Source organism: Poromitra crassiceps (genome assembly GCF_964638095.1).
Source record: "Poromitra crassiceps genome assembly, chromosome: 11".
Classification (NCBI taxonomy): domain Eukaryota; kingdom Metazoa; phylum Chordata; class Actinopteri; order Beryciformes; family Melamphaidae; genus Poromitra; species Poromitra crassiceps.
This window is the reverse complement of record NC_139643.1, coordinates 50,812,168-50,838,562: the sequence shown is the minus strand read 5'-3', so window position 1 is coordinate 50,838,562 and position 26,395 is coordinate 50,812,168. Positions and strand designations below refer to the sequence as shown.

Here is a 26,395-nt window from a genome sequence, read left to right as displayed (position 1 = left end):
CTTGTTGGGGCAGATTCCCGGCCTGGGCCAAAAAGATGGTCTGCAACTTTCAACAACACCTTGTCAGAAATGCCTTTGTCCAAAAACCAAAACCACTGCAGTTTTCTGAAGAAAAACACTTGAAGCTGTCAGCCGGGATCCGATGTGATAGAACGCATTGAGTAAAGTCAAGCGATAGTAGAGCAATAAACCCGAGTTGACTCTGGAATTCAACTGGATTTCTAGTGTAACAGCCTGTCTTATAAACTCCTCAAAATAGTTTGTGAACCTTGTGTTTGGTTGATCATATCTCTGCTGTTACTGTATCCTCCATATTGTATCTTATCTTGTTGGAAAGCATGTTCATATCTCTCTGCAATGATGTCATAAGTGATGTGACCGACTCCCACGGGTCCAGTAGTTTGATTAAAATAACCTACTATGAATTCCAATAGAAATGTAGCATTATTCTATATCGGGAAAATATAATTTCTACTTTTTCTTCCCTTTCAAGCAAATATGATTTCTCACATCACTTCCGTTATCTTTATCCACCTTATTTTTGGCGGCCATTTTGCCTTACGTTAAGTATGGGTTCTATTTCCGGTGTAACCAATTTAGATAACCCCCCAGCCCCTGACAAAAAAACGTCTATGAGGATTTTACCCTTTTACAGCAGAGCCATTCTGCTCTACAGCCTTGTCGTTCGGGTGCTGGGATAACGTAATGCATTGTGGGTAGTCGGCTACTAACTGGCTAATGTTAGCGGCTAGCTAGCTATGTTACATGGCAGTAAAACGCCACCAAATTGATTTAACTTTTAACCATTTCGAGTAACACACATTTCGAGTTTCCATACGGACCTCCAGCGTTGGTTAGTTGTTTATAACGTGACTATATTTATAACTTTTATAACGGACTCCAGCTTCCGGTTTATAATTCGGGTCTGCAGCCAGAGTATAACAAAGGAAATGGCAAGCGGCAACAATGAGTCACGTTAAACCGGACCTTGTACCCACGCTTCTTTTTTACAGTGGGGCATTCAAAAATAAGGTGGATATAGATAGTCGGTCATGATGTCACAATGTCTATGACATCAGTGATGTCACTCGAGCAATTGTGATGTCATGATCTATGATGTCACTCGACTCGAGCACTTGATGATTTCATCAGTGATGGTCATATGTATACACAGCTATACTTTTGTCAAGACAAGATTGCAAATGATATGATGCTGTATATAATCCAACTTTATTATTTTGGGGAAATTTCATATTCATAAGGAAAAATGGTCAAGAACCAAGCCAACTTTCCTACACTTTATTAATGAGTTTAAACAATATAGCACCATCTTAGACAAAGTTAAAAACAAAAAACCATTAAGACCATAAAGTTATTAAGCAAACTTGATAAACTGCATCTAACTTAAACTCTGGCAGTGTAAAGTGTGTTCTTTTTTGTCATGTTGTTGTCTTTTCTTTTTTACCTTCTTTACTGTCTATGTATCTGTGATACCTAATGTGTGACCTAATTTCCCCCCTGGGGATCAATAAAGTTATTCTGATTCTGATTGATATTTGAACTTTTGTACAATCAAGAATTTAAAAAAGTGATGGTCAGGTCACATCACCTATGCTGACATCATCAGTGATGCGAAGTTGAGTAACTGCGCTGATTGATGTCACTCGAGCACTCCATGATGTGGTCAGTGATGGTCGCTCGAGCAATTGTGATGTCATCAGTGATCTGCCCCTGCAGCTCGCATTCGCAGCTCGCTTGCCCGCAACTTGGCTGCTGTGTGGCCAATGAGACCAGCATCACTGATGATGTCACAGTGGGATTTATGACATCACTGATGTCACTGGGATTTATGACATCACTGATGATGTCACAGTGGGATTTATGACATCACAGTGGGACAGACAAACAAACAGAGCCCCAGCTCCTATTTATATACCGATAGGCTATACACACACACAGGGAGAGAGAGAGAGATATCAAACAGCAGAAACTTCAGCTCTTCCACAGCTTAGCATAGCTGTCAGCAACAGCAAGCAAGCTACCTAATGTAATTTGATTGAGAGAAAGAGTTTTGTAGCACGCCACACTCCGTACCAGTTGGTGGCGGTAAGGCACCAATTTGTTGTTTGCCAACTGCCTCGAACTAGTAGAGGAAGAATAAGGCCGCATCCGCATGACATGTGTGCAGCTGGTAAACCTTAAACGTATGTCTGACAGCAGAAACTACTAGTCTTAAATTATTTTAATAAAGTCCGTTAATCCAAGTAACAACATGCCCAAGAAAGCGAAGGAAGACCCGGAGTGGGAGGGCGATGAAGCCGCCCCGGCAGCAGGTAACGCAGTGTGGGCTAGTTAGATGCTGGAACTTAGCTTAGCAGCCAGTAAGCTAACTGCAGCTAATTTGGATGCGATGGTATGATGCCAAACGGTATTTTAAAAAGCCAGTCATTTTAATTCCCTAATCTTTGCCAAATATATGGATCATAGAACATGCCTTGATGTGTTTTATCAATAGTTATCGTCTTCTGGTCAATTCGTTATAACGTTACACATGATCCAACTAACGGTATTTTATTTCAATGGAAATGCAACTTTCACATGTTAACGTTACGTTACAATCCTACAGAATTTAAGAGTAAACTAGTCTAACCTCACAGTAATACTGGTCTTTTATCACGTTTTTTTTGTTTTTTGTTTTACCACGAATGTAACTTTCAGACAGACGCGATGTTTGAATGGACCTATTGGCAGTATTGTAGAGGACGGACGGCACCAATTTGAGTGAGCGTTTAGCCAGATTAGCTGAATCACTCATATTACATCATGTTTCATTTGATACAATACATACTTGATATAGAGAATCCGACCACGTCATGTTTCAAAATGACAACTCTTGGCAACGCTTATATATCTCGTAAACGCTTGACACGTCTGCTCATATCTTACATGAGACTGATGCAATTACATTGACATTGTACTGTAGCTGGCAGTTTCGTCTGCACTTGACTTCGGTATCTGTCTAAAAATAGGTGTTATTCGTTACGTGTATCGTATCGTAGCTGTGCATTTCTTTGTGTTGGTCCCGTTAGCATTAGCGATGTTATGTAATGTAACTGCAGTTTAGTAACATTACCCTTCATATTGTTGGTAAGTATAGCTAAATGAGTTGTGTCTATGGTTGTGTGTCCCAGTGGTTTGTGCCTTTTCTCCACAGTTAGACTAACATTCTCTTCTCCACCCAACAGAAAAAACTGTGAAGAAAGGAAAGAAAGATAAAAAGGGCAAAAAGAGTGTGAGTGACATTTTATTCGACTCAGCTTTGAACTCGTCTTGTGTTCGTCTAAGTTTTGTCTTTTCAGTTCAGCCCCTGTACATGTCATCTGAGCTCTCGTCTGAATGTTTTCCTCCAGTTCTTTGAGGAACTTGCCACAGACGGTAAAGCTGAAAAGGAAGATGAGGCACCTGCGAAAGACACAAAGGGAAAGCAGGTATTGCCACTCTCAAACTGGCCCTATGTAGCTATTGTGTTGACTGGTGGACAGTGGTGGTAGATTATTCACTCTCAAACTGGCCCTATGTAGCTATTGTGTTGACTGGTGGTAGAAGCAGGTATTGCCACTCTCAAACTGACCCTATGTAGCTATTGTGTTGACTGGTGGTAGATTATTCACTCTCAAACTGGCCCTATGTAGCTATTGTGTTGACTGGTGGTAGAAGCAGGTATTGCCACTCTCAAACTGACCCTATGTAGCTATTGTGTTGACTGGTGGTAGAAGCAGGTATTGCCACTCTCAAACTGGCCCTATGTAGCTATTGTGTTGACTGGTGGTAGATTATTCACTCTCAAACTGGCCCTATGTAGCTATTGTGTTGACTGGTGGTAGATTATTCACTCTCAAACTGGCCCTATGTAGCTATTGTGTTGACTGGTGGTAGATTATTCAATTCATCCCATCAGAGATTGTCTGAAAGCAACCACAATACTGTTCTCTGTGGAGGAGAACTTGCCTACTCAAAAATAGAAGGGTACTATTCCCCGCCCACTACTAGTGGGCGGGGTACAACCCCGCCCACCTGGCACTTCAGATTGACAAAAATCACACCCAGGTGTTGAAGTAAGTGGTGCAGGTTTACGCATGTCGGACCCTTGTCCCCCTTTCCTCTCTCTCTGGCACTGTGTGTGTGTGTGTGTGTGCGTGTGCGCGCGCGTGTGTGTGTATTTCCCCGGTTTTCTGTCTCCACTGTCGCTTGTAAGCGGCTGCACTGCTTAAAAAATCGAATCAAATAGACAAGTATTTCAAGTCATTATGGCCTTCCAAAACCCATATTAGTTGAACTGTAATTAATACCTGCATCCTTTGTACAGGTTGATGTTTCCATGTAAAATGTGTCGTTGTGGTTGTCAGGCTCAGAAAAAGAAGAAAGACAGACGGAAAGGACGAGGTGGAGAAGATGAGGAGGAGGAGGAGGAGGTGGTGATGCAGAAGCTGAAGCAGCTGTCAGTGCAGGCCAGTGATGAAGATGAAGAGCCTGGTAAGCTGAGTTCTCCCCCTGGCTTTGAGAATAATGTTGTGCTCATGCATTCGTTGGCGTCCTCATCAACTTAAAACTGCTCCTTCTCCACAGTCATCGTCCCCACTAAAGGAGGAAAGAAGAATAAGGTTAGTCATTTATTTACACAGTAAAGTTTTGGCCAGGTGTGTTTTGTGCCTCCCTGTGTTTTGCAGTTGAAGTATCTTTGGTTTCTCTTAGGGTGGAAACATCTTTGCCGCTCTCAGCCAGGGCCGGAGCGATGAGGATGAGGACGGTGATTTGGAGGATGAAGATGAACCACCTAAAAAGGTACGTCGTTGTTTACGTTGTTGTATTTCCTGCATAACTAAAAACTAAAACGTACAGATGGAACTAATCCACACATTCTTGCTTTGATGCTGGGCTCATCAACGTTAGATTCTGCATGTGGTAAATGTAAATAGACAGAACAATAATGTATTGACTGACTACAACAGCGGGTGCAAGTGCATATTCCACTAAGGCCATGTCTACATTAGGCCGTTTTTCCGAGTTGTGGAAGTGCGACACCAAAGGCTGAAAACATGGCTGTAAACCCAGTGATGCTGGGTCCATATTTGTCTTTGTCTGTCAGAAGACCGAGATGAAGACGAGATGGGGACTTGGACTTGAACTTGAGACTTGGACTTGAGTCGCACTTAAGTCACACAGTAACACAGTGACTTGAGACATGACTTGAGACTTGTCCTCAAAGACTTGAGACATGACTTGAGACTTGTCCTCAAAGACTTGAGACATGACTTGAGACTTGTCCTCAAAGACTTGAGACATGACTTGAGACTTGTCCTCAAAGACTTGAGACTTGACTTGAGACTTGTCCTCAAAGACTTGAGACATGACTTGAGACTTGTCCTCAAAGACTTGAGACTTGACTTGAGACTTGTCCTCAAAGACTTGAGACTTGACTTGGACTTGCAAAAAATGACTTGTGAGCATCTCTTGACAGAAGATGACAATAACGGGTCGATTGTAAAAGTAAAATACTGTATAACTCTGATGCTTCTTCCATATGACATGAACATGGGATTAGAGGTATTATTTGGGACTTATGATACAAGATTCTTGTATCATAAGTTGTAGCCTAATACATTGGTCAAGCAGCCCAGGTTGTTTTCAAGGCTGCATGACTATCAGTATTGTAAACGTGCTGGGTCTATCTGTATGTGTGTGTGTCTTTGATACAGGAGGCTGCATGACTATCAGTATTGTAAACGTGCTGGGTCTATCTGTATGTGTGTGTGTCTTTGATACAGGAGGCTGCATGACTATCAGTATTGTAAACGTGCTGGGTCTATCTGTATGTGTGTGTGTCTTTGATACAGGAGGCTACATGACTATCAGTATTGTAAACGTGCTGGGTCTATCTGTATATGTGTGTGTCTTTGTTACAGGAGGCTGCATGACTATCAGTATTGTAAACATGCTGGGTCTATCTGTATGTGTGTGTGTCTTTGTTACAGGAGGCTGCATGACTATCAGTATTGTAAACGTGCTGGGTCTATCTGTATGTGTGTGTGTCTTTGATACAGGAGGCTGCATGACTATCAGTATTGTAAACATGCTGGGTCTATCTGTATGTGTGTGCGTCTTTGATACAGGAGGTTGAGAAGGTTTCTAAGGGCAAGAAAAAAGATAAGTCTAAGCCGAAGAAGGTGAAGGTGGGTGCTGCTGAAAAGCCTCTTTCTAATTTTATCTTCTCTTTACCGTGCCATCTTTTTCCTCTCTTCCACCTGCACTCCGCCCTGTCCTCTACTTTCATTTAATCACAGAACGGGTTTGGACTGGCAAGCAGCTTGGTCTCACACAGAACACTCTCGTTTCCTCTCATCTCATTTCACTCTTTGTTATCATGCCTGATCATTCACAGCTCCTCCGTGACTTTAATCAGGGTTCCCACGGTCATGGAAAACCTGGAAAAGTTATGAAATTTCAAAATCTCCTTTTCCAGGCCTGGAAAAGCCATGGAATTACCCTTGAAAGTTTTAGGAAAGTAATGGAATTGTGTATAACACAATTTATTGAGACCCTAATCTTCTGTGGATAACCACATAATGTAACACACTGTAACGGCAAATGTATTTTCTGTAGTTGTTGATGTAACGTAGCTCTAAATCCTATATAAAGAGGTGTGTCATAATTGTCCAGTGGAGTAATAATTTCTGGTATTATTGATTCAAAGTCACCGCCTCACATTGCATGGGAAATTTGAAATTTGATCCATGAAAATGTGTGGGAACCCTGTTGAATCAGTCTTGAGAGTCGATAGCAAACCCTGCTTGTGCTGACGTGTCTGCGTGAACTTGCCAGGCTGCATCTGATGAAGAGGAGGAGGCAGAGAAGATGGATGATGAGGATGAAAAGAAAGAGGTGCCGAAGACCAAGAAGGCAGAAGCCAAGCAGCCCGAGGTGAGAGAGCAGAGTCACTGAGAGAGAGCAGAGTCATGGCTCTATTGAGGTGAGAGAGAGCAGAGTCACGGCTCTATTGAGGTGAGAGAGAGCAGAGTCACAGCTCTATTGAGGTGAGAGAGAGCAGAGTCACGGCTCTATTGTAGCAGCCCGAGGTGAGAGAGAGCAGAGTCACGGCTCTATTGAGGTGAGAGAGAGCAGAGTCACGGCTCTATTGAGGTGAGAGAGAGCAGAGTCACGGCTCTATTGAGGTGAGAGAGAGCAGAGTCACGGCTCTATTGAGGTGAGAGAGAGCAGAGTCACGGCTCTATTGAGGTGAGAGAGAGCAGAGTCACGGCTCTATTGAGGTGAGAGCTAGGGCTGGGTCACGGCTCTATTGAGGTGAGAGAGAGCAGAGTCACGGCTCTATTGAGGTGAGAGAGAGCAGAGTCACGGCTCTATTGAGGTGAGAGAGAGCAGAGTCACGGCTCTATTGAGGTGAGAGAGAGCAGAGTCACGGCTCTATTGAGGTGAGAGAGAGCAGAGTCACGGCTCTATTGAGGTGAGAGAGAGCAGAGTCACGGCTCTATTGAGGTGAGAGAGAGCAGAGTCACAGCTCTATTGAGGTGAGAGAGAGCAGAGTCACAGCTCTATTGAGGTGAGAGAGAGCAGAGTCACGGCTCTATTGAGGTGAGAGAGAGCAGAGTCACTGAGAGAGCGCAGAGTCACGGCTCTATTGTAGCAGCCCGAGGTGAGAGAGAGCAGAGTCACGGCTCTATTGTAGCAGCCTGAGGTGAGAGAGAGCAGAGTCACGGCTCTATTGAGGTGAGAGAGAGCAGAGTCACGGCTCTATTGTAGCAGCCCGAGGTGAGAGAGAGCAGAGTCACGGCTCTATTGTAGCAGCCCGAGGTGAGAGAGAGCAGAGTCACAGCTCTATTGAGGTGAGAGAGAGCAGAGTCACGGCTCTATTGAGGTGAGAGAGAGCAGAGTCACAGCTCTATTGAGGTGAGAGAGAGCAGAGTCACAGCTCTATTGAGGTGAGAGAGAGCAGAGTCACGGCTCTATTGAGGTGAGAGAGAGCAGAGTCACGGCTCTATTGAGGTGAGAGAGAGCAGAGTCACGGCTCTATTGAGGTGAGAGAGAGCAGAGTCACGGCTCTATTGAGGTGAGAGAGAGCAGAGTCACGGCTCTATTGAGGTGAGAGAGAGCAGAGTCACAGCTCTATTGAGGTGAGAGAGAGCAGAGTCACGGCTCTATTGAGGTGAGAGAGAGCAGAGTCACGGCTCTATTGAGGTGAGAGAGAGCAGAGTCACAGCTCTATTGAGGTGAGAGAGAGCAGAGTCACAGCTCTATTGAGGTGAGAGAGAGCAGAGTCACGGCTCTATTGAGGTGAGAGAGAGCAGAGTCACAGCTCTATTGAGGTGAGAGAGAGCAGAGTCACGGCTCTATTGAGGTGAGAGAGAGCAGAGTCACGGCTCTATTGAGGTGAGAGAGAGCAGAGTCACGGCTCTATTGAGGTGAGAGAGAGCAGAGTCACGGCTCTATTGAGGTGAGAGAGAGCAGAGTCACGGCTCTATTGAGGTGAGAGAGAGCAGAGTCACAGCTCTATTGAGGTGAGAGAGAGCAGAGTCACGGCTCTATTGAGGTGAGAGAGAGCAGAGTCACGGCTCTATTGAGGTGAGAGAGAGCAGAGTCACAGCTCTATTGAGGTGAGAGAGAGCAGAGTCACGGCTCTATTGAGGTGAGAGAGAGCAGAGTCACGGCTCTATTGAGGTGAGAGAGAGCAGAGTCACAGCTCTATTGAGGTGAGAGAGAGCAGAGTCACGGCTCTATTGAGGTGAGAGAGAGCAGAGTCACGGCTCTATTGAGGTGAGAGAGAGCAGAGTCACAGCTCTATTGAGGTGAGAGAGAGCAGAGTCACGGCTCTATTGAGGTGAGAGAGAGCAGAGTCACAGCTCTATTGAGGTGAGAGAGAGCAGAGTCACGGCTCTATTTAGAGAGAGCAGAGTCACGGCTCTATTGAGGTGAGAGAGAGCAGAGTCACGGCTCTATTGAGGTGAGAGAGAGCAGAGTCACGGCTCTATTGTGTTAGAGCAGGGGGTCCCAAACATTCCAGACCAAGTACCACTATGCACCAAACCACATTTCCCAGGGACCACTTCCACTGTGGATACCAACATTTATTCCCCCCATGAAATCACATGTGCTGATTTAACCATGCAATAGCATCAGAAAGGTTAAATAACAACAACATAAAGCCCCTTTTAGACTGGCCAAAAATCACACTAATATCCACAAACTAGTGGCATTTTCTTCAGTCTAAATGTTTCCAAGCCCATAGAGCGACCAGGCTTTCCGCTAGACAAAACAGCTACAGGACAACGTGTCCTTTAAGATTTCAAATACAAATAATAAATTCAGGACACACATCTGTGTTTATTGAGCTTTAAAACAATTGATACAGGCTTAGGCCATATAAAGAATGACATAATTAGGCATGTAGATTCATATTTTTTATTTGAAAGTATAAACAGCCAATAGACTCAATTAGACTATCATTTCCAGAGGTGGTGTTTTGTATGAATGTAGGGTTTGATGTTGTGTATCTCTTCTGTCATCACGACAGGATGAGGACCAGGAAGAAGAGAAGCCAAAGAAAGGCAAGAAAGAGCAGCCGAAGGCAAGTAAAGAAGAGTTGTTCCCACTTGGATATAGTTCTTGTTAGGGATGCACGATATGGATATTTTTCTGTCGATACCGATAAGATAACTGATAATTTCACATTTTTGTATTTTAACACATTGAGTGCCAGCCATTTTTTCAATCCTGTGGGTAAGTTGTGCCAGGGTTTTTTTTGAGGATTCTGGCTCATTTTACAACAGCCGAGGATCTGTTTTCTGTTAAGACTTCGTGAACACCAATCATTTAAAAATAACTAATAGAATGTGTGCTTTCTCTGTCTAAAAGAGTTAGTTTGCAGAGTTAGTAGTTATGTAGATATTAGCCGTTGAGTACAGCATGGTTTTAGCGTATGAGACAGCAAACTGAGATAATCGCAGTTTTGTGAAACTCAGCAGAACAGTCACCTGCCTGTGATTGTGGCTGCCTTTGGGCGAGTCTGTATACTGTATTGTGTGTGTGTGTGTGTGTGTGTGTTCGCGCGTTGCTCCGCGGCTCTGGGGGGAGGGGATCTCTGTCCGTTCTGTGTGTGTGTCTCCGGGCTCCTCCCTCCGTCTGTGCTGCTGGGAGTTTGAGCAGCGAGTTAGAGCAGCCTCTCTCCCTGGCAGCGAGTGTGGATAGGTCTCACTGTCTCTTGGGTTTGAGAGCCCCGATTAAGCCCCGTGCGACTCTAGGCTTTATGCTGACACACAGTCCATTTCTGGAAACCCCCACCGCAGCAGCGCGAAGCGTCCCCGCCTACAGTATGAGAATGAGGCTCCTTCTTTTCTGACTGTAAAATCGCCAAGCCATTTCCGCGGGAGGCGGCTGCTTTTGGTCCACGGGTCCCGTGGCTGTGGCTTCTCTCTGTCTCTGTCGCCACTTAGTGGTCGGTAAAATAGATTACACACATTCTCTTGCTCCAATAGTTATCTCGAAGATGTAAAAGGGGTTGATTGATGTCCCACCGTCAAAAAAAAAAATGTTTATGTAAGACGAGTTAGCTCGTCCTTGGCACTCAAGCGCTGGATTATGTAAGACGAGTTAGGTCGTCTATGGCACTTAATGTGTTAAAAAGAAGTCAATAACCTGTAGTTTATGCACACCTGAAGGTAAGAAAGGCCAAGATGATGTAGTGAGCAAAGATGGATGATGTAATTTTCCATAGCTCCTCTGACCTAAGCAAATCTAACTGACATCACTATTGTGAACACAACAAAAACGAAGAACAGTTCCGACTCTTCAAATGTTCATTTATTTTTTCTAGTAAATTAGGTCAAAAAAACTTCACAAACATACTTTGGCTTTTATAGAGCATTTTGCCTCATAATTCAAATTGAATGATTTGACATAATCTGTGAAATCGGAGATGTCACTGTATTAAATACAAGTTATTAGACATAAAGTGCATCACTCAATACAAAAACAAAGGCTTTTATAGAAGCCAAAGCCTGTGGCTGCTTAGTCTGCAGATAAAACACAATGATAAAAGGCATATTTTCATTTTATGCTAACCCTACCGTTTTTTGTAAGTTTGCCAATTTCCCCCAAAATAATAAAGTTGGATTATATACAGCAACATATCATTTGCAATCTTGTCTTGACAAAAGTATAGCTGTGTATACATTGAAACCTATGTCATTTTATGCTTAAAGATATCCAAACGAGTTTTCCTTGTAAACAACTCATTTTGTATAGATATTATTATAGCAAATATTCATCACAATAATACATAATACATTTCCCATTATTTGCAGACAATTTATCAGAGCGATATACATGGTGCATCCCCCCATCTTGAAAGTAATCATGGTGTGATTGAACTTGTCTTTATGTATTTTATGTAGAGGGGAAAACCTGCTGAGCGACCACAGTCACGCAGTGACGATGAAGACAAGGAGGAGGACGATGATAGTGACACAGCCGACACAATGATGGTACGTTTGTCCTTCGCCAAGCTGTCTGTGGGTCTAAGCTTTAGACCCAAGCTGTCTCTGGTCTAGACTTTAGAACCAAGCTGTCTGTCTGTGGGCCTAAGCTTTAGACCCAAGCTGTCTTTGGTTCTAGGCTTGAGACCCAAGCTGTCTGTGGGTCTAAGCTTTAGACCCAAGCTGTCTCTGGTCTAGACTTTAGAACCAAGCTGTCTGTGGGTCTAAGCTTTAGACCCAAGCTGTCTCTGGTTCTAGGCTTGAGACCCAAGCTGTCTGTCTGTGGGGCTAGGTTTTAGACCCAAGCTGTCTGTGGGTCTAGGCTTTAGACCCAAGCTGTCTGTCTGTGGGTCTAGGCTTTAGACCCAAGCTGTCTGTCTGTGGGGCTAGGCTTTAGACCCAAGCTGTCTGTCTGTGGGTCTAGGCTTTAGACCCAAGCTGTCTGTCTGTGGGGCTAGGCTTTAGACCCAAGCTGTCTTTGGTTCTAGGCTTTAGACCAAGCTGTCTGTCTGTGGGGCTAGGCTTTAGACCCAAGCTGTCTGTGGGTCTAGGCTTTAGACCCAAGCTGTCTGTGGGTCTAGGCTTTAGACCCAAGCTGTCTGTGGGGCTAGGCTTTAGACCCAAGCTGTCTGTGGGTCTAGGCTTTAGACCCAAGCTGTCTGTGGGTCTAGGCTTTAGACCCAAGCTGTCTGTGGGTCTAGGCTTTAGACCCAAGCTGTCTGTGGGTCTAGGCTTTAGACCCAAGCTGTCTGTGGGGCTAGGCTTTAGACCCAAGCTGTCTGTGGGTCTAGGCTTTAGACCCAAGCTGTCTGTGGGTCTAGGCTTTAGACCCAAGCTGTCTGTGGGTCTAGGCTTTAGACCCAAGCTGTCTGTGGGGCTAGGCTTTAGACCCAAGCTGTCTGTGGGACTAGGCTTTAGACCCAAGCTGTCTGTGGGTCTAGGCTTTAGACCCAAGCTGTCTGTGGGTCTAGGCTTTAGACCCAAGCTGTCTGTCGGGCTAGGCTTTAGACCCAAGCTGTCTGTGGGTCTAGGCTTTAGACCCAAGCTGTCTGTCTGTGGGACTAGGCTTTAGACCCAAGCTGTCTGTGGGTCTAGGCTTTAGACCCAAGCTGTCTGTGGGTCTAGGCTTTAGACCCAAGCTGTCTGTGGGTCTAGGCTTTAGACCCAAGCTGTCTGTCTGTGGGGCTAGGCTTTAGACCCAAGCTGTCTGTGGGGCTAGGCTTTAGACCCAAGCTGTCTGTGGGGCTAGGCTTTAGACCCAAGCTGTCTGTGGACTAGGCCAGGTCTCTGGTTTAGACCAGCCGTGTTAATGTTGTCACTTTCTCTGGCTTTCCTCAGTGTGCTGAGGATGTTATAGCAGAGCAAGCCCAGCAGGGGGAAGAGGACCCATTTGCTAACCTCAGCAAAAAGGAGAAGAAGAAGAAAAAGAAACTGGTAATTATGATACTTTACTTCTAATTGTATCTTCACACTGTGAGCGACTGGATGGATGGCTTTATGGATATTGACATAGAGTAGACTACATGAACGAATGAGCCTTTCTGTTATGCTTTGTGTAGAACAATACTGGCAGTTAGGGCTGTGCGATAGGACCAAAAATCATCTCTCTGCATTTTATATATCTCTGTATTTTCTACGAAGTGAGCAACATTTTCAGTTGTAACTCAAAGCCACATGTGAGATTTCACAAGCACTTTAAAATAATAGTCTTTTATTAAAACAAATCTGTACTTGACCAAATGCGGTTATCGATATTGTGACAATATTGTAGCGATCTCTGTTGGTGCTTTCACAAAATTGACAGAGATTTTGTGATCAATAATCATCAGTAATGTGGATAAGTCATAAAAGGCCAATTTTGCGCCCATTTATCATCTAACCCTAATTAGAATAGCACGGATGCATTTGTACTCTGTTCTTCTGTTGTTTGAATGCCATCTTTGTTTTGTCTGTCTTGGTTCTAATCCCAGCTGGAGTACGAGCGACAGGTGGCCAGTATTCGGGCTCAGAACGCCATGGAGGGAGACTTCTCCATTTCCCAGGCCGAGATGTCTTCCAGACAGGCCATGCTAGAGAACGCCTCCGATATCAAGGTGACGCGCCCTCTGCTCCGTCAAAAAAAAACTACTTTCATGAAATGTGGACGAAACCGCTTTTTACAGTTGCACAGCATGATATTTTTTTTAAAGCTTGTGAAATATGAAAGTTCTTTTTCCATACAGTCAGAGAGCTCAAAGTGTCTTCTCCAGTTGATGTGTGATTTCTTTCCTGCAGCTGGAGAGGTTCAGCATATCTGCTCATGGAAAGGAGCTCTTTGTCAATGCGGACCTTCTGATTGTGGCAGGACGAAGATATGGTTTGGTTGGACCAAATGGGTAAATGTCTCTTTCTGACTCAATATGAATAGTTGACTCAGCTAAAATGGCTAGATAAAATATAGCCACTACCTCTTTTTCCTATATGCTATATGAAAAGAACCATGGCCACCAATATGAAAATATAATCTAGTTAGTTATTACACTACACTGTCCCCATATCACAGTCATTCAAAATAGTTTGTGAGTTACTTTGTAGATGCACTGAATGTTACCACAAACTACTTACTGTATGTGTGTAACTACAGCAGCCAGAATGTCCAGGCCCACGACGATCGACGTCTGTGAATTCCATTTCCGGCGTACCCTACGCTCCTTTTTTCTGTGTCTAGCTTACGCAAATAGTGTAGCACAGAATCGGATGATGTTCGGCTACAGCACAGGCGCTCATAGAACGTTTGAAAAAGAACATGAACCATTAACCCATTGATACCTGATGCAGCATTTGCGTGTATATCCCTCATTTGTGTGTGTATCTTTTTAAGACTTAAGGTCTTAAAGGGATACACACACAAATTAGAGCTGTGCATCTTCACTGATCTCACGATTCGATACGATTCGATTATACAAGTCTACGATTCGATTCGATTCGATTATACGATGCATCTTAAATCGATGCATCACTTTTTCCCCAATACATGATTTATTTTTTCTCACTTTCTTTTTTCTCACTGTGTGGCTACTTTTAAAATAAAAGTGCATTTGGAATTGCATTGTATTATGATCCATAATTAAAATAAACAACTGCATGTACTTACATTCTATTTTATTTGATTATTAACACATTCACTGCCAGCCTTTTTTTTTTTACTGTAGGTAGCTTTTGCCAGAGGGTTTTTTTGAGGATTCTGGCTCATTTTACAAGAGCCAAGGATAATTTTCTGCTTGGAGTTTGTCAACACAAAGTTCACAAAAGTACTAATAGAATGTGTGCTTTCTCTGTCTAAAAGAGTTAGTTTGTAGAGTTAGTAGTTATGTAGATATTAGCCGTTGAGTACAGCATGGTTTCAGCGTCTGAGACAAAAAGCTGAGATAATCGCAGTTTTGTGAAATTCAATATCAAACAGTCACTTTAACCATTTATTTTTGGCATCAGTGAGACATCAGACATAAACAATATAGTTCTGAACAGTAATTTCCTCCATAGCAGCACCCGCACCCCCTCTCCTTACAACTCCTCCCTCCGTGGGCGTGTCTCCGTGTTTGTCAGTCACAAGCCAGAGTCTCTCCTGCCTGTCTGAGCAGTGAGCAGCAGCCTCTCTCTGGCGGTCCCTCGTCGGCGAGCGTGGATGTGGCTTAATCCGTTCTTGGATTTTCGGTTGAGAGCTTTGACGAAGCCTTGTGTGACTCTAGGCTTATGCTGCGCGCTTCAAAGTGTGCTTTCCACCCAGTCCACCTGTGGAAGCCCCCACCGCCGTGCGCCCGTGTGAAAGGTTTTCGCCTACAGTATGAGAATGAGGCTCGTTCGCTTCTGGGTCCTCGGTTGAGCTCAGCTGGAATGCGTGCGTTTCTGGCCAAACAACACTCAATAGTCTGAGCACCGTCGCCACTCAGTGGGTCGGCGGAATGGATTGCACACGCCCGGCGGCTCTAACAGTATAATAGAAGATGCAAAAGGGCCAGATCAAGGATCCACCGTCAAAAAAAAAAAAACAATTTTTTTGACGTATCCATACGTCGCTGGCAGTTAACGGTTGGATTCTGCTTGACGTATGCATACGTCGCTGGCAGTTAACGTGTTAAAAAAAAATTTTTTTTTTTTTTTTAAATAATCGATTTTTGATATTTGTTAATCGATTCAGAATCGTCCTATTAAGCATCGCGATGCATCTCTGAATCGATTATTTTTGGCAGCTCTAACACAGATGCTGCATCAGGTATCAATGGGTTAAACGGGTAGAGACATTGCCTGGAGGGGGCTTTAATACCTTCCAGTCTTGTGATAGGTCTATTTCTCCTTCTTGGTGATGTTGATTGGTTCTCCTGCATGATGTTCCTCTAGAGGTGTAAGAAGTGATGGAACCTGACCTCTTTCTGTCCCTCCACTAACAGCAAAGGAAAGACCACATTGCTGAAACATATTGCCAACAGAGCCCTCAGTATTCCCCCCAACATCGATGTGCTGCTGTGTGAACAAGGTAAGTGACCTGTCCAAATGTGCTTAGTCATGTCCAAATGTGCTTAGTCATGTCCAAATGTGCTTAGTCATTTCATCTGCTGCATTGTTCTCCTCGTTTTTGTGCTCCTCCATTCACTCTGCCCTGTGTGTCTGTACCTGTCATTCACTCTGCCTTGTGTGGCTGTACCTGTCATTCACTCTGCCCTCTTGTGGCTGTACCTGTCATTCACTCTGCCTTGTGTGGCTGTACCTGTCATTCACTCTGCCCTCTTGTGGCTGTACCTGTCATTCACTCTGCCCTCTTGTGTCTGTACCTGTCATTCACTCTGCCCTCTTGTGGCTGTACCTGTCATTCACTCTGCCTTGTGTGGCTGTACCTGTCATTCACTCTGCCCTCTTGTGGCTGTACCTGTCATTCACTCTGCCTTGTGTGGCTGTACCTGTCATTCAGTGAAACAAATGAAAAATCGCTCGCACACTACAAGGACTCCTTTTGGATAGCTTTATTGCACCAAGTGCAGGTGGTAACGTTTCGAGCTAACTAGCTCTTTGTCATTCACTCTGCCCTCTTGTGGCTGTACCTGTCATTCACTCTGCCTTGTGTGTCTGTGTCTGTCAGAGGTGATGGCGGATGACACGCCAGCGGTCCAGGCGGTGCTGAAGGCAGACACCCGGCGCCTGAAGCTTCTGGACGAGGAGAAACGGCTTCAGGTTCTGCTGGAGAAGGGAGAGGACAGTGTGACAGAGAGGCTCGAGAAGGTCCGTGTTTTTCAACCATTTAATGTTGGCTTCAAGGGGAAATGAAACTACAAAATACACACCTACATAATAAGCTTTGTGTGTTACTAAGATTGATTACAATACAAACAATAACATTTTAAAAGGGAAAGAGAAAATTTGCTTGCTGCTACAGTATTGAAATCGGTATCAGTGGAAGCACCTCTCCTGTTGTCTCTCCAGATCTATGAGGAGCTGATGGTGATTGGAGCTGCAGCTGCCGAGGCTAAAGCCAGAAGGATCCTGGCTGGTCTGTCTTTCACCCCCGAGATGCAGAACAGACCCACCAAGAAGTTCTCCGGAGGCTGGAGAATGAGAGTGTCCCTCGCCAGGTACTGATCATCTGGACCTCATATGGAACTGGTTGTGTATATATACATGTTATGGCGTCGACTCTTCTCATCTGTACCCATTTGCTTGCAGAGCTCTGTTCATGGAGCCCACTCTGCTGATGCTGGACGAGCCCACCAACCATCTGGACCTGAACGCCGTCATCTGGCTCAACAAGTATGATGCAGATTTTTAATCTGGACTCTTCCCTCTGACAGATCAAGCCAATTCCTCATTAACGTTAAAGTATAACGGTGCTGTTTAGTTTAAGATCAAGAGTCAACTTTATCTCGTTGATTTGTATCGTTTTAGTGCGACTTCATTCACATGGCTATATTTCAATTGTTTCATACTCAGTGGGAAAATATCTGCAAGACAGTGATGGAAACTGAAACTCAACTACTCTTTGGACAGGCTTAAAGCCCCTAGGAACAAAAATAATAATCATGTTTTCAGTGTGTCACACCACACAAAAATGTGTTATTAACCACACAGCCAAATTTAATCGATTAAAAATGTTGCAAAGTATATAAAATTAGGTTTCGGACCTTCTGCTCATTTTCTCCGGTTGGGGTAAGCAAGTTGTATGTTTTCAAGTTTTGTCCAAGTGCCACACTTTCCATTTGCTTCTCTATCTTGCAGGTAGGGTTTCCCACCTTCTCTATCTTGCAGGTAGGGTTTCCCACCTTCTCTATCTTGCAGGTAGGGTTTCCCACCTTCTCTATCTTGCAGGTAGGGTTTCACACCTTCTCTATCTTGCAGGTAGGGTTTCACACCTTCTCTATCTTGCAGGTAGGGTTTCCCACCTTCTCTATCTTGCAGGTAGGGTTTCACACCTTCTCTATCTTGCAGGTAGGGTTTCCATCTTGCAGGTAGGGTTTCCCACCTTCTCTATCTTGCAGGTAGGGTTTCCCACCTTCTCTATCTTGCAGGTAGGGTTTCCCACCTTCTCTATCTTGCAGGTAGGGTTTCACACCTCTATCTTGCAGGTAGGGTTTCACACCTTCTCTATCTTGCAGGTAGGGTTTCCCACCTTCTCTATCTTGCAGGTAGGGTTTCCCACCTTCTCTATCTTGCAGGTAGGGTTTCACACCTTCTCTATCTTGCAGGTAGGGTTTCACACCTTCTCTATCTTGCAGGTAGGGTTTCACACCTTCTCTATCTTGCAGGTAGGGTTTCACACCTTCTCTATCTTGCAGGTAGGGTTTCCCACCTTCTCTATCTTGCAGGTAGGGTTTCACACCTTCTCTATCTTGCAGGTAGGGTTTCACACCTTCTCTATCTTGCAGGTAGGGTTTCCCACCTTCTCTATCTTGCAGGTAGGGTTTCACACCTTCTCTATCTTGCAGGTAGGGTTTCACACCTTCTCTATCTTGCAGGTAGGGTTTCACACCTTCTCTATCTTGCAGGTAGGGTTTCACACCTTCTCTATCTTGCAGGTAGGGTTTCCCACCTTCTCTATCTTGCAGGTAGGGTTTCACACCTTCTCTATCTTGCAGGTAGGGTTTCACACCTTCTCTATCTTGCAGGTAGGGTTTCACACCTTCTCTATCTTGCAGGTAGGGTTTCCCACCTTCTCTATCTTGCAGGTAGGGTTTCACACCTTCTCTATCTTGCAGGTAGGGTTTCACACCTTCTCTATCTTGCAGGTAGGGTTTCACACCTTCTCTATCTTGCAGGTAGGGTTTCACACCTTCTCTATCTTGCAGGTAGGGTTTCACACCTTCTCTATCTTGCAGGTAGGGTTTCCCACCTTCTCTATCTTGCAGGTAGGGTTTCACACCTTCTCTATCTTGCAGGTAGGGTTTCCCACCTTCTCTATCTTGCAGGTAGGGTTTCACACCTTCTCTATCTTGCAGGTAGGGTTTCACACCTTCTCTATCTTGCAGGTAGGGTTTCCCACCTTCTCTATCTTGCAGGTAGGGTTTCCCACCCTCTCTATCTTGCAGGTAGGGTTTCACACCTTCTCTATCTTGCAGGTAGGGTTTCCCACCTTCTCTATCTTGCAGGTAGGGTTTCCCACCTGGAGTCAAACTAAATCTGGCTGCAGCCTGACTGCAATGTGAAAAGAGGAATGAGACTTGTAGTTCTGTAGCCATCGAACATTTAGAGACCGTTACTGAGCTTGTGTGCTGGAAGTCTGTGTGTTAGACCTCTGATATTCCCCTCCTCTAGCTACCTTCAAGGCTGGAAGAAGACTCTCCTCATAGTTTCCCACGACCAGAGTTTCCTTGATGAAGTTTGTACGGATATCATCCACCTGGACTACCAGAAGCTCTACTATTACAGGGGAAATTACCGTATGTATCTACTTGTAACAGCAAATATATGCAGATCCTGTGTGTGTGGTGTCTTTGTGGATACCATCGCTCTGGCTAATTACTACTTGTTGATTATAGGCGGGGTTTGGGAGTAACAGAATAAATGTACCGGTATTTAAAATACAGTATTTAAAATACAAAATATGAGTTAACTGTACTCTGTTACAGTTTAAATTGGCGATATTCTGAACACAGGTACTGTCTTTAAAAATAGATTACGTAAAGCAACTACGAGCAACATTTCGTTTGTTATGAAACAGTCTAAATTTAATAGTGATGTAACATCTGACCTATAACAGCAGATGAGACCAAAGCCCAGTGAACCGGCGAGTGCTCTCTTGTTGTTTATAGAGTCTCTGTCCGGGACGGAAAGACGCAGAAGTGAAACGAAACGCTTTACGGCAGCATAACCACAAAATTACTTCCAAACAAACTGTTGGAATATAACGAGAGATGTTCGCGAGAGTAGAAAGCCCCTGGAAGTAGCGAGGAAAGCCGTTCTTCTTGTTTAGGGTCTGTTGCTAGGCAGAGCGAAACGGTTTACGGCAGCTGCCATAAATCGTTTTCGTTTCACTTCTGCGTCTTTCCCCCCGGACAGAGACTCTATAAACAACGTGAGAGCACTCGCCCATTCACTGGGCTTTGGTCTCATCATCTGCTGTTAGAGGTCAGATGTGAGGCATCACTCTTACATTTAGACATAACAAGCCAAAATGTTGCTCGTAGTTGCTTTAAGGGATTACTTTGTTTGCTTTGCTTTTGTTTTTTCTAAAACACATATGAGGCAAGCATTTCCAATCACCTCTGCCTCTCATAGTGACCTTCAAGAAGATGTACGTGCAAAAACAGAAGGAACTCCAGAAGCAGTACGACAAGCAGGAGAAGAAACTCAAAGACCTGAAGGCTGGTGGCAAGTCGACCAAACAGGCCGTGAGTAGAGCTTTCCACTGGGGGGGGGGATGTGCCTTGGACACATCCAGGTGATGCCCATGCTTTGCCCATAGCCATCCCTGATGCTGTCTTTCTGCTCACACCATGGTTCTGATGTTCCTCTCAGGAGAAGCAGACAAAGGACGCCCTGACCAGGAAGCAGGCGAAGGGCAAGAAGAAGAGCGGTGTGGAGGAGGAGAGCCAGGATGCCACGGAGCTGCTGAAAAGGCCTAAAGAATACACCGTCAAGTTCACCTTCCCCGACCCACCTCCACTCTCTCCGCCCATCCTGGGTCTATACTGTAAGAGTCTGACCCACCTCCACTCTCTCCACCCATCCTGGGTCTATACTGTAAGAGTCTGTTTCAGCAGCTGAACATGCTTTGATCATTTTCCCATTAGATTAAATGTTACATTGAAACTAGTTTGACACTACCGCTGTGTCTTTGAGGCCATTTACACCTGGCGTTAACATGCGTTTTCTGTGATCAGATTGCAATCAGATTGTGTTTTATCACTTGAAAGTACAGGTGTAAACACCCCCAAAACGCATTGAAGAAGGATCGCAATCTGATCGGCCAAACCACCTCCGGAGGTGGTCAGGGATGCATTGTGTACACATTGAACACAAGTGTAAATGCAATGTGTCCTCTCAATCTGGATACAGCAACTGTATGCAGATTGAGAGGACAACCATTTCTGCAATCTGATTGCAATCAGATTGCAGAAAATGCATGTTAACGCCAGGTGTAAGTGGAATCAGGCTGAAGTGATAAAATAGAATCTGATTGCAATCTGATGGCAGAAAACGCATGTTAACGCCAGGTGTAAATGGCGTCTTTGTGTCGTGGCACCATGCGTACATCTTAGGGTTTTTCCTGCCTAGAGAATTTACGAGAGGGCCACCTCCACCTCTCGACAAAACTCTGACGGGTGTCTTCACGGAAAACACTCTTTTCTAACAAGCGTTGCACTCTGTGGATTCCTGTCATTTGTAATTGTGGCATTACGCCAATGTGTTGACAATTTAATGTTAAATATTCTTTACTAAAGTTATTTGTTTAAGAAGGCAGCCTTCTGAGTACCTTTGCATAGTCATATCGATGCACAATCCACATAGAAAATGTCTATTTTCATTCCAGCCCCACACAAAAAATCACTATATCAGCTGCCTATCAGTAATCAGTCCATTTTTCCCCACTAAAATTGGTATCAGTCTCAAAAATCCAATATCGGTCGGCTCTAGTACCACCGCTGTTTTTTGTTGATATGGAAGAGCAGCATTAATATATGGAAGAGCAGCATTAATCTTGTGAGCCAACTCTCTACTCTGCTTCTGCCTCAAACAGCTGTGGACTTTGCCTATGATGGTCATAAGCCTCTGTTCACCAACGTCGACTTTGGAATTGATATGGAATCTAGGAGTAAGTACGCTGCTTTTCAATCTAAACCTAAGACATGTATCCAGCATGGTACCTCAAATCAGTCTGTTCAACTCCTACCCTTTCCCCTGTCTGACGTGCATGTTTCCTTCCTCAGTTTGTATAGTTGGACCCAACGGTGTGGGGAAGAGTACCCTATTACTGCTGCTCACTGGGAAATTAAATCCAGTAAGTGTGTAGAAGCCACAGGCTTTGCTTTGTCCACATGTATGGACTTAAGTGGTGGACTCATTCATTTTTTTGTCTTTCAGGGCAAAGGCGAGATGAGGAAGAATCATCGGTTGGTGAGTGTCTGTTTCACACGTCGTCTTTGTGGGTCAGATCATTATATTTCTTCCCTATGCTGTTCCATGGCAGAACATTGGTCAGATTCCATAAAGCAGTGGTTCTCATTCTTTTTTTTACGTCAAGTATCCTAAACTGACGCAAATTAGACCACGGACCCCCATGTGATAAGATTTTGTCCCAGGGTCCCCCCATCTGATACGGTTTCTGTTTAGATGTTTTATTACAGAAAGCGTATGAAACCCATGACCAAAATAGTCATACCTTCTGTCATTGTTACTTATGGATGGAAGTATAGTGAAAGTAAACTATCCCCCTTTTTGCTGGGGACCCCGCTTTGTGAACCACTGCCATAAGGGACACAGTGTGTTTTGGTTCTCTGCAGAAAGTGGGCTTCTTCAACCAGCAGTATGCGGACCAGCTGAACATGGAGGAGGCGGCCACAGAGTACCTGATGAGGAACTTCAACCTGCCCTACCAGGACAGCAGGAAGTGCCTGGGCCGCTTTGGCCTGGAGAGCCACGCCCACACCATTCAGATCTCCAAACTCTCCGGTACCAGCAGCCAAAACAACAACACCAATGGTCTGGCATTGAGATTTTGTGTTTGAAGCAGAGCAGTATCTTCTAACATGCCATCCGTACTTCTGTCTACAGGAGGTCAGAAGGCCAGAGTAGTGTTTGCTGAGCTTTGCTGCCGGCAACCTGATGTCCTTATCTTGGTAAGTGCCAGTAAGACTTCTCTACATACTGTGTAATAGTGTGTATGATGTCCTTATCTTGGTAAGTGCCAGTAAGACTTCTCTACATACTGTGTAATAGTGTGTATGATGTCCTTATCTTGGTAAGTGCCAGTAAGACTTCTCTACATTCTGTGTAATAGTGTGTATGATGTCCTTATCTTGGTAAGTGCCAGTAAGACTTCTCTACATACTGTGTAATAGTGTGTATGATGTCCTTATCTTGGTAAGTGCCAGTAAGACTTCTCTACATTCTGTGTAATAGTGTGTATGATGTCCTTATCTTGGTAAGTGCCAGTAAGACTTCTCTACATACTGTGTAATAGTGTGTATGATGTCCTTATCTTGGTAAGTGCCAGTAAGACTTTTCTACATACTGTGTAATAGTGTGTATGATGTCCTTATCTTGGTAAGTGCCAGTAAGACTTCTCTACATACTGTGTAATAGTGTGTATGATGTCCTTATCTTGGTAAGTGCCAGTAAGACTTTTCTACATACTGTGTAATAGTGTGTATGATGTCCTTATCTTGGTAAGTGCCAGTAAGACTTCTCTACATACTGTGTAATAGTGTGTATGATGTCCTTATCTTGGTAAGTGCCAGTAAGACTTTTCTACATACTGTGTAATAGTGTGTATGATGTCCTTATCTTGGTAAGTGCCAGTAAGACTTCTCTACATACTGTGTAATAGTGTGTATGATGTCCTTATCTTGGTAAGTGCCAGTAAGACTTCTCTACATAACTGTGTAATAGTGTGTATGATGTCCTTATCTTGGTAAGTGCCAGTAAGACTTCTCTACATAACTGTGTATGCGATCAGGCCTTGAAACAAACACCCGCCAATGCAGGTAAAAAGAACCAAGCTCTAAATATCACTGCATCTATTTAAGGCAGGCTGCAGAAACAATCCTTAGTCCTAATCCTACATTTCCCATAAACACTATGTCATGACGTGTAATATGACCATTGGCTACATCCAACTCATAATCCTAATCTAGTTTATTTCAAGAAAAAACATTTTGGCTAGTGGAAATTTGGACGGGCTGATAACTTAAAAAAATCTAGTAGCCATATTGGCTGGTGATCAAAAAAGTTAATTTCAAGGCCTGTATTGTGATACTCGAATGAATTCTGTGATTGACGCGTTTTCTTCTCGTCTACTAGGATGAACCTACTAACAATCTGGACATCGAGTCGATCGATGCCTTATCAGAGGCCATCAATGCCTACAAAGGAGGTATGCATCGTTAAACAGAAACAAGACTCTTTGTATAGTGGTGGAAAGGCCCATAATTGTAACTAACTCAATTGTTTTGGGCTGTTCATCAGTTGTGAATCAGTTCATTTGATTCAGCTTTGGAAAAATGAGTTCTGATCCATAGCCAGTAGTGCTTTAGGCTACCCCGGTTCATTGAGACGAAGTCTGATACAGCAAGTGAGCTACTTACCCATACACTAGCAACTGTTGAACAAGTCACTCATATGTACCGGTACTGTCTTTTGACCAAAAGGTGGCACTGCCTCCACCTGAACAGATGGCTTCAGACTGAACAAACAGCTCAGTTGCTGTATCGGATGTTTCTGGTTGCAGCAACCGAACTAAATTATTAACCCACACACTAGAAAATTAATTTCTCACTCACTGAATTAATTGTCCATTATTGTAGCAATATTCTTTTTGAGTGTCTGTAGGTAGAGCTGTTTAGAATGCAGTCAAACCAGCACTGTTTGAAAATATTTTGTCCTGCATATTCTGAACTACAAGACACATGCTCTCTGCAGCTCTTGACGGTCTAGACCAGGGGTGCCCAAATTATTTCCCATGAAGGGCCAAAACTCAATCTGGGTGGAGGGCCGAGGGCCAAAAATAAACGTGGAATTACATTAAAATGTATTGTGTTTTATAGAAAATTAACATTCTAAATCTAAAATAACATTTCAATATAATAATCTTTTTATCTGTTTGGTAATTGTAATAATTTGCAATTGGTTATATATATAAAAAAAAAAACATCTGCATTTGTGGGGAGCTTAAACATTTAATCAGTAAACACCCAGTTAAAAACAGTTGTATTTTCCACCTTTGTAATCAAGAGAGAAATTTGACTTAATTCACAACTTGAAAAATCCTCAAGGTACTTTGAAAATCAGCTTTATAGTCCATCTTTTGTAAACAATTTGCAGGGAAGCAATCTCAGGAGTGAACACGGTATCCGCAGCCACATTCAGACACTGTTTCACAAAGTCACCACATGAAAAAGCTCGTCCACCCTTTGCAATCAGTGCAGATAACTGATAACTTGCCCGAGTTGCATTCTGGATATGAAAAAAAAAAAAAAATCCTAAATCCGTGGCAGGCCAAAACAAACTGGCCCGCGGGCCCCAAATTGGTCAGCACTGCTCTAGACTCTAGGCAGGGGTGGCCAAACTACGGCCCGCGGGCCAACTACGGCCCACTGCCCGTTTTTAAGTGGCCCGCCATGAATTTAGAAAAAAAAATTTTTTTTGCTAAAAACGTTTTTCCGTTTTTCTGTTTCAAAGTTTAAAATGGAAAACGAAAACGAAAACGGGGGGGAAAACGGAAAAACAAAAACATTAAGAAAAAAACGGATTCCCCCCATTTCGTTTTTTCAATTTAAAACCATTGAAAATGGGTTATACTTGGGCACCCTGACATGGTCTATTTATTAAAAAAAAAAGAAAATACTGAATTAATGTTTAATACTAATGTTATGTTAAATTATCTCTGTCTTAACCTGTCGGCACAGGAAAAGAAAATTTGATAACATACAGAAATACCCATTGTAATAGGTGAGCGCATCAATAAACTATGTGTCATATATTTATTTAGGTAGAAATTAAATTTTTGATGGCACAAGGGTTTTCTGGTCCAATTTTTTTGCCGCGAAAACTTAATATTATTTGGCCCGCGACTCCTATTTTTCTGTTTGTGGCCCACAACCAAAAAAGTTTGGCCACCCCTGCTCTAGAGCATCTTAACGGGTCTTTCTTTAGCACGCTAATGGATGATGTGGTGTTCCTCTCCCCAGCGGTGATCATCGTGAGTCACGATGCCAGACTCATCACAGAGACTAAGTGTCAGCTGTACGTGGTGGAGAACGCCGCGGTCAACCAGATCGACGGAGACTTTGACGACTACAAACGGGAAGTGCTGGAGGCACTGGGAGAGGCCCTAGTCAACAAGGTCAAGGAGTGACCGCACAGAGAGCCGCCATCTGTCTACACACACAGCAACATAACCAGCTACAGCAGTATCCTGCTACCTACACCCTGTCTGGACGGGTCGGCATGTTTCACTAAGGTGGATAATGGGATATAATGGGGCAAGATACTGGAGGTAGTTCCACTATTGAGGAAATGGCAATACATCAACACTGAATCCATATAGATATGTGTATAAATAAAGCTGTTCACATGGACTACCAAGCCAATATGTTCAACATCTGCATTACAAAAGCCAAATAAAACTAATTAATTTTTCCAGCTTGTCAAGTGATTTATTTTGCTGCTGC

General features: G+C 43.8%; 1 protein-coding gene across 2 annotated transcripts; it reads left to right on the top strand.

Annotated features, from left to right (window-relative positions):
• Positions 1–2,161: 2,161 nt before the first annotated feature.
• Positions 2,162–26,364, top strand: LOC310785130 (ATP-binding cassette sub-family F member 1-like). 2 transcript variants are annotated; one of them, XM_083646117.1, is made up of 27 exons: positions 2,162–2,333; positions 3,246–3,292; positions 3,411–3,488; positions 4,407–4,533; positions 4,627–4,661; positions 4,753–4,842; positions 6,171–6,230; positions 6,880–6,978; positions 9,584–9,637; positions 11,463–11,552; positions 12,882–12,977; positions 13,514–13,636; positions 13,818–13,918; positions 15,971–16,056; positions 16,657–16,796; positions 16,998–17,146; positions 17,238–17,321; positions 19,320–19,444; positions 20,283–20,395; positions 20,523–20,697; positions 21,745–21,819; positions 21,935–22,005; positions 22,089–22,121; positions 22,508–22,676; positions 22,779–22,843; positions 24,027–24,099; positions 25,913–26,364. In XM_083646117.1, exons 1-27 carry the CDS (start codon positions 2,273–2,275, stop codon positions 26,077–26,079), a joined length of 2,586 nt encoding a protein of 861 aa, XP_083502243.1. In that variant the 5' UTR covers positions 2,162–2,272; the 3' UTR covers positions 26,080–26,364. The 2 variants fall into 2 exon arrangements, with proteins under 2 accessions (XP_083502243.1, XP_083502244.1); XM_083646118.1 differs by lacking the exon at positions 6,171–6,230.
• Positions 26,365–26,395: the final 31 nt, after the last annotated feature.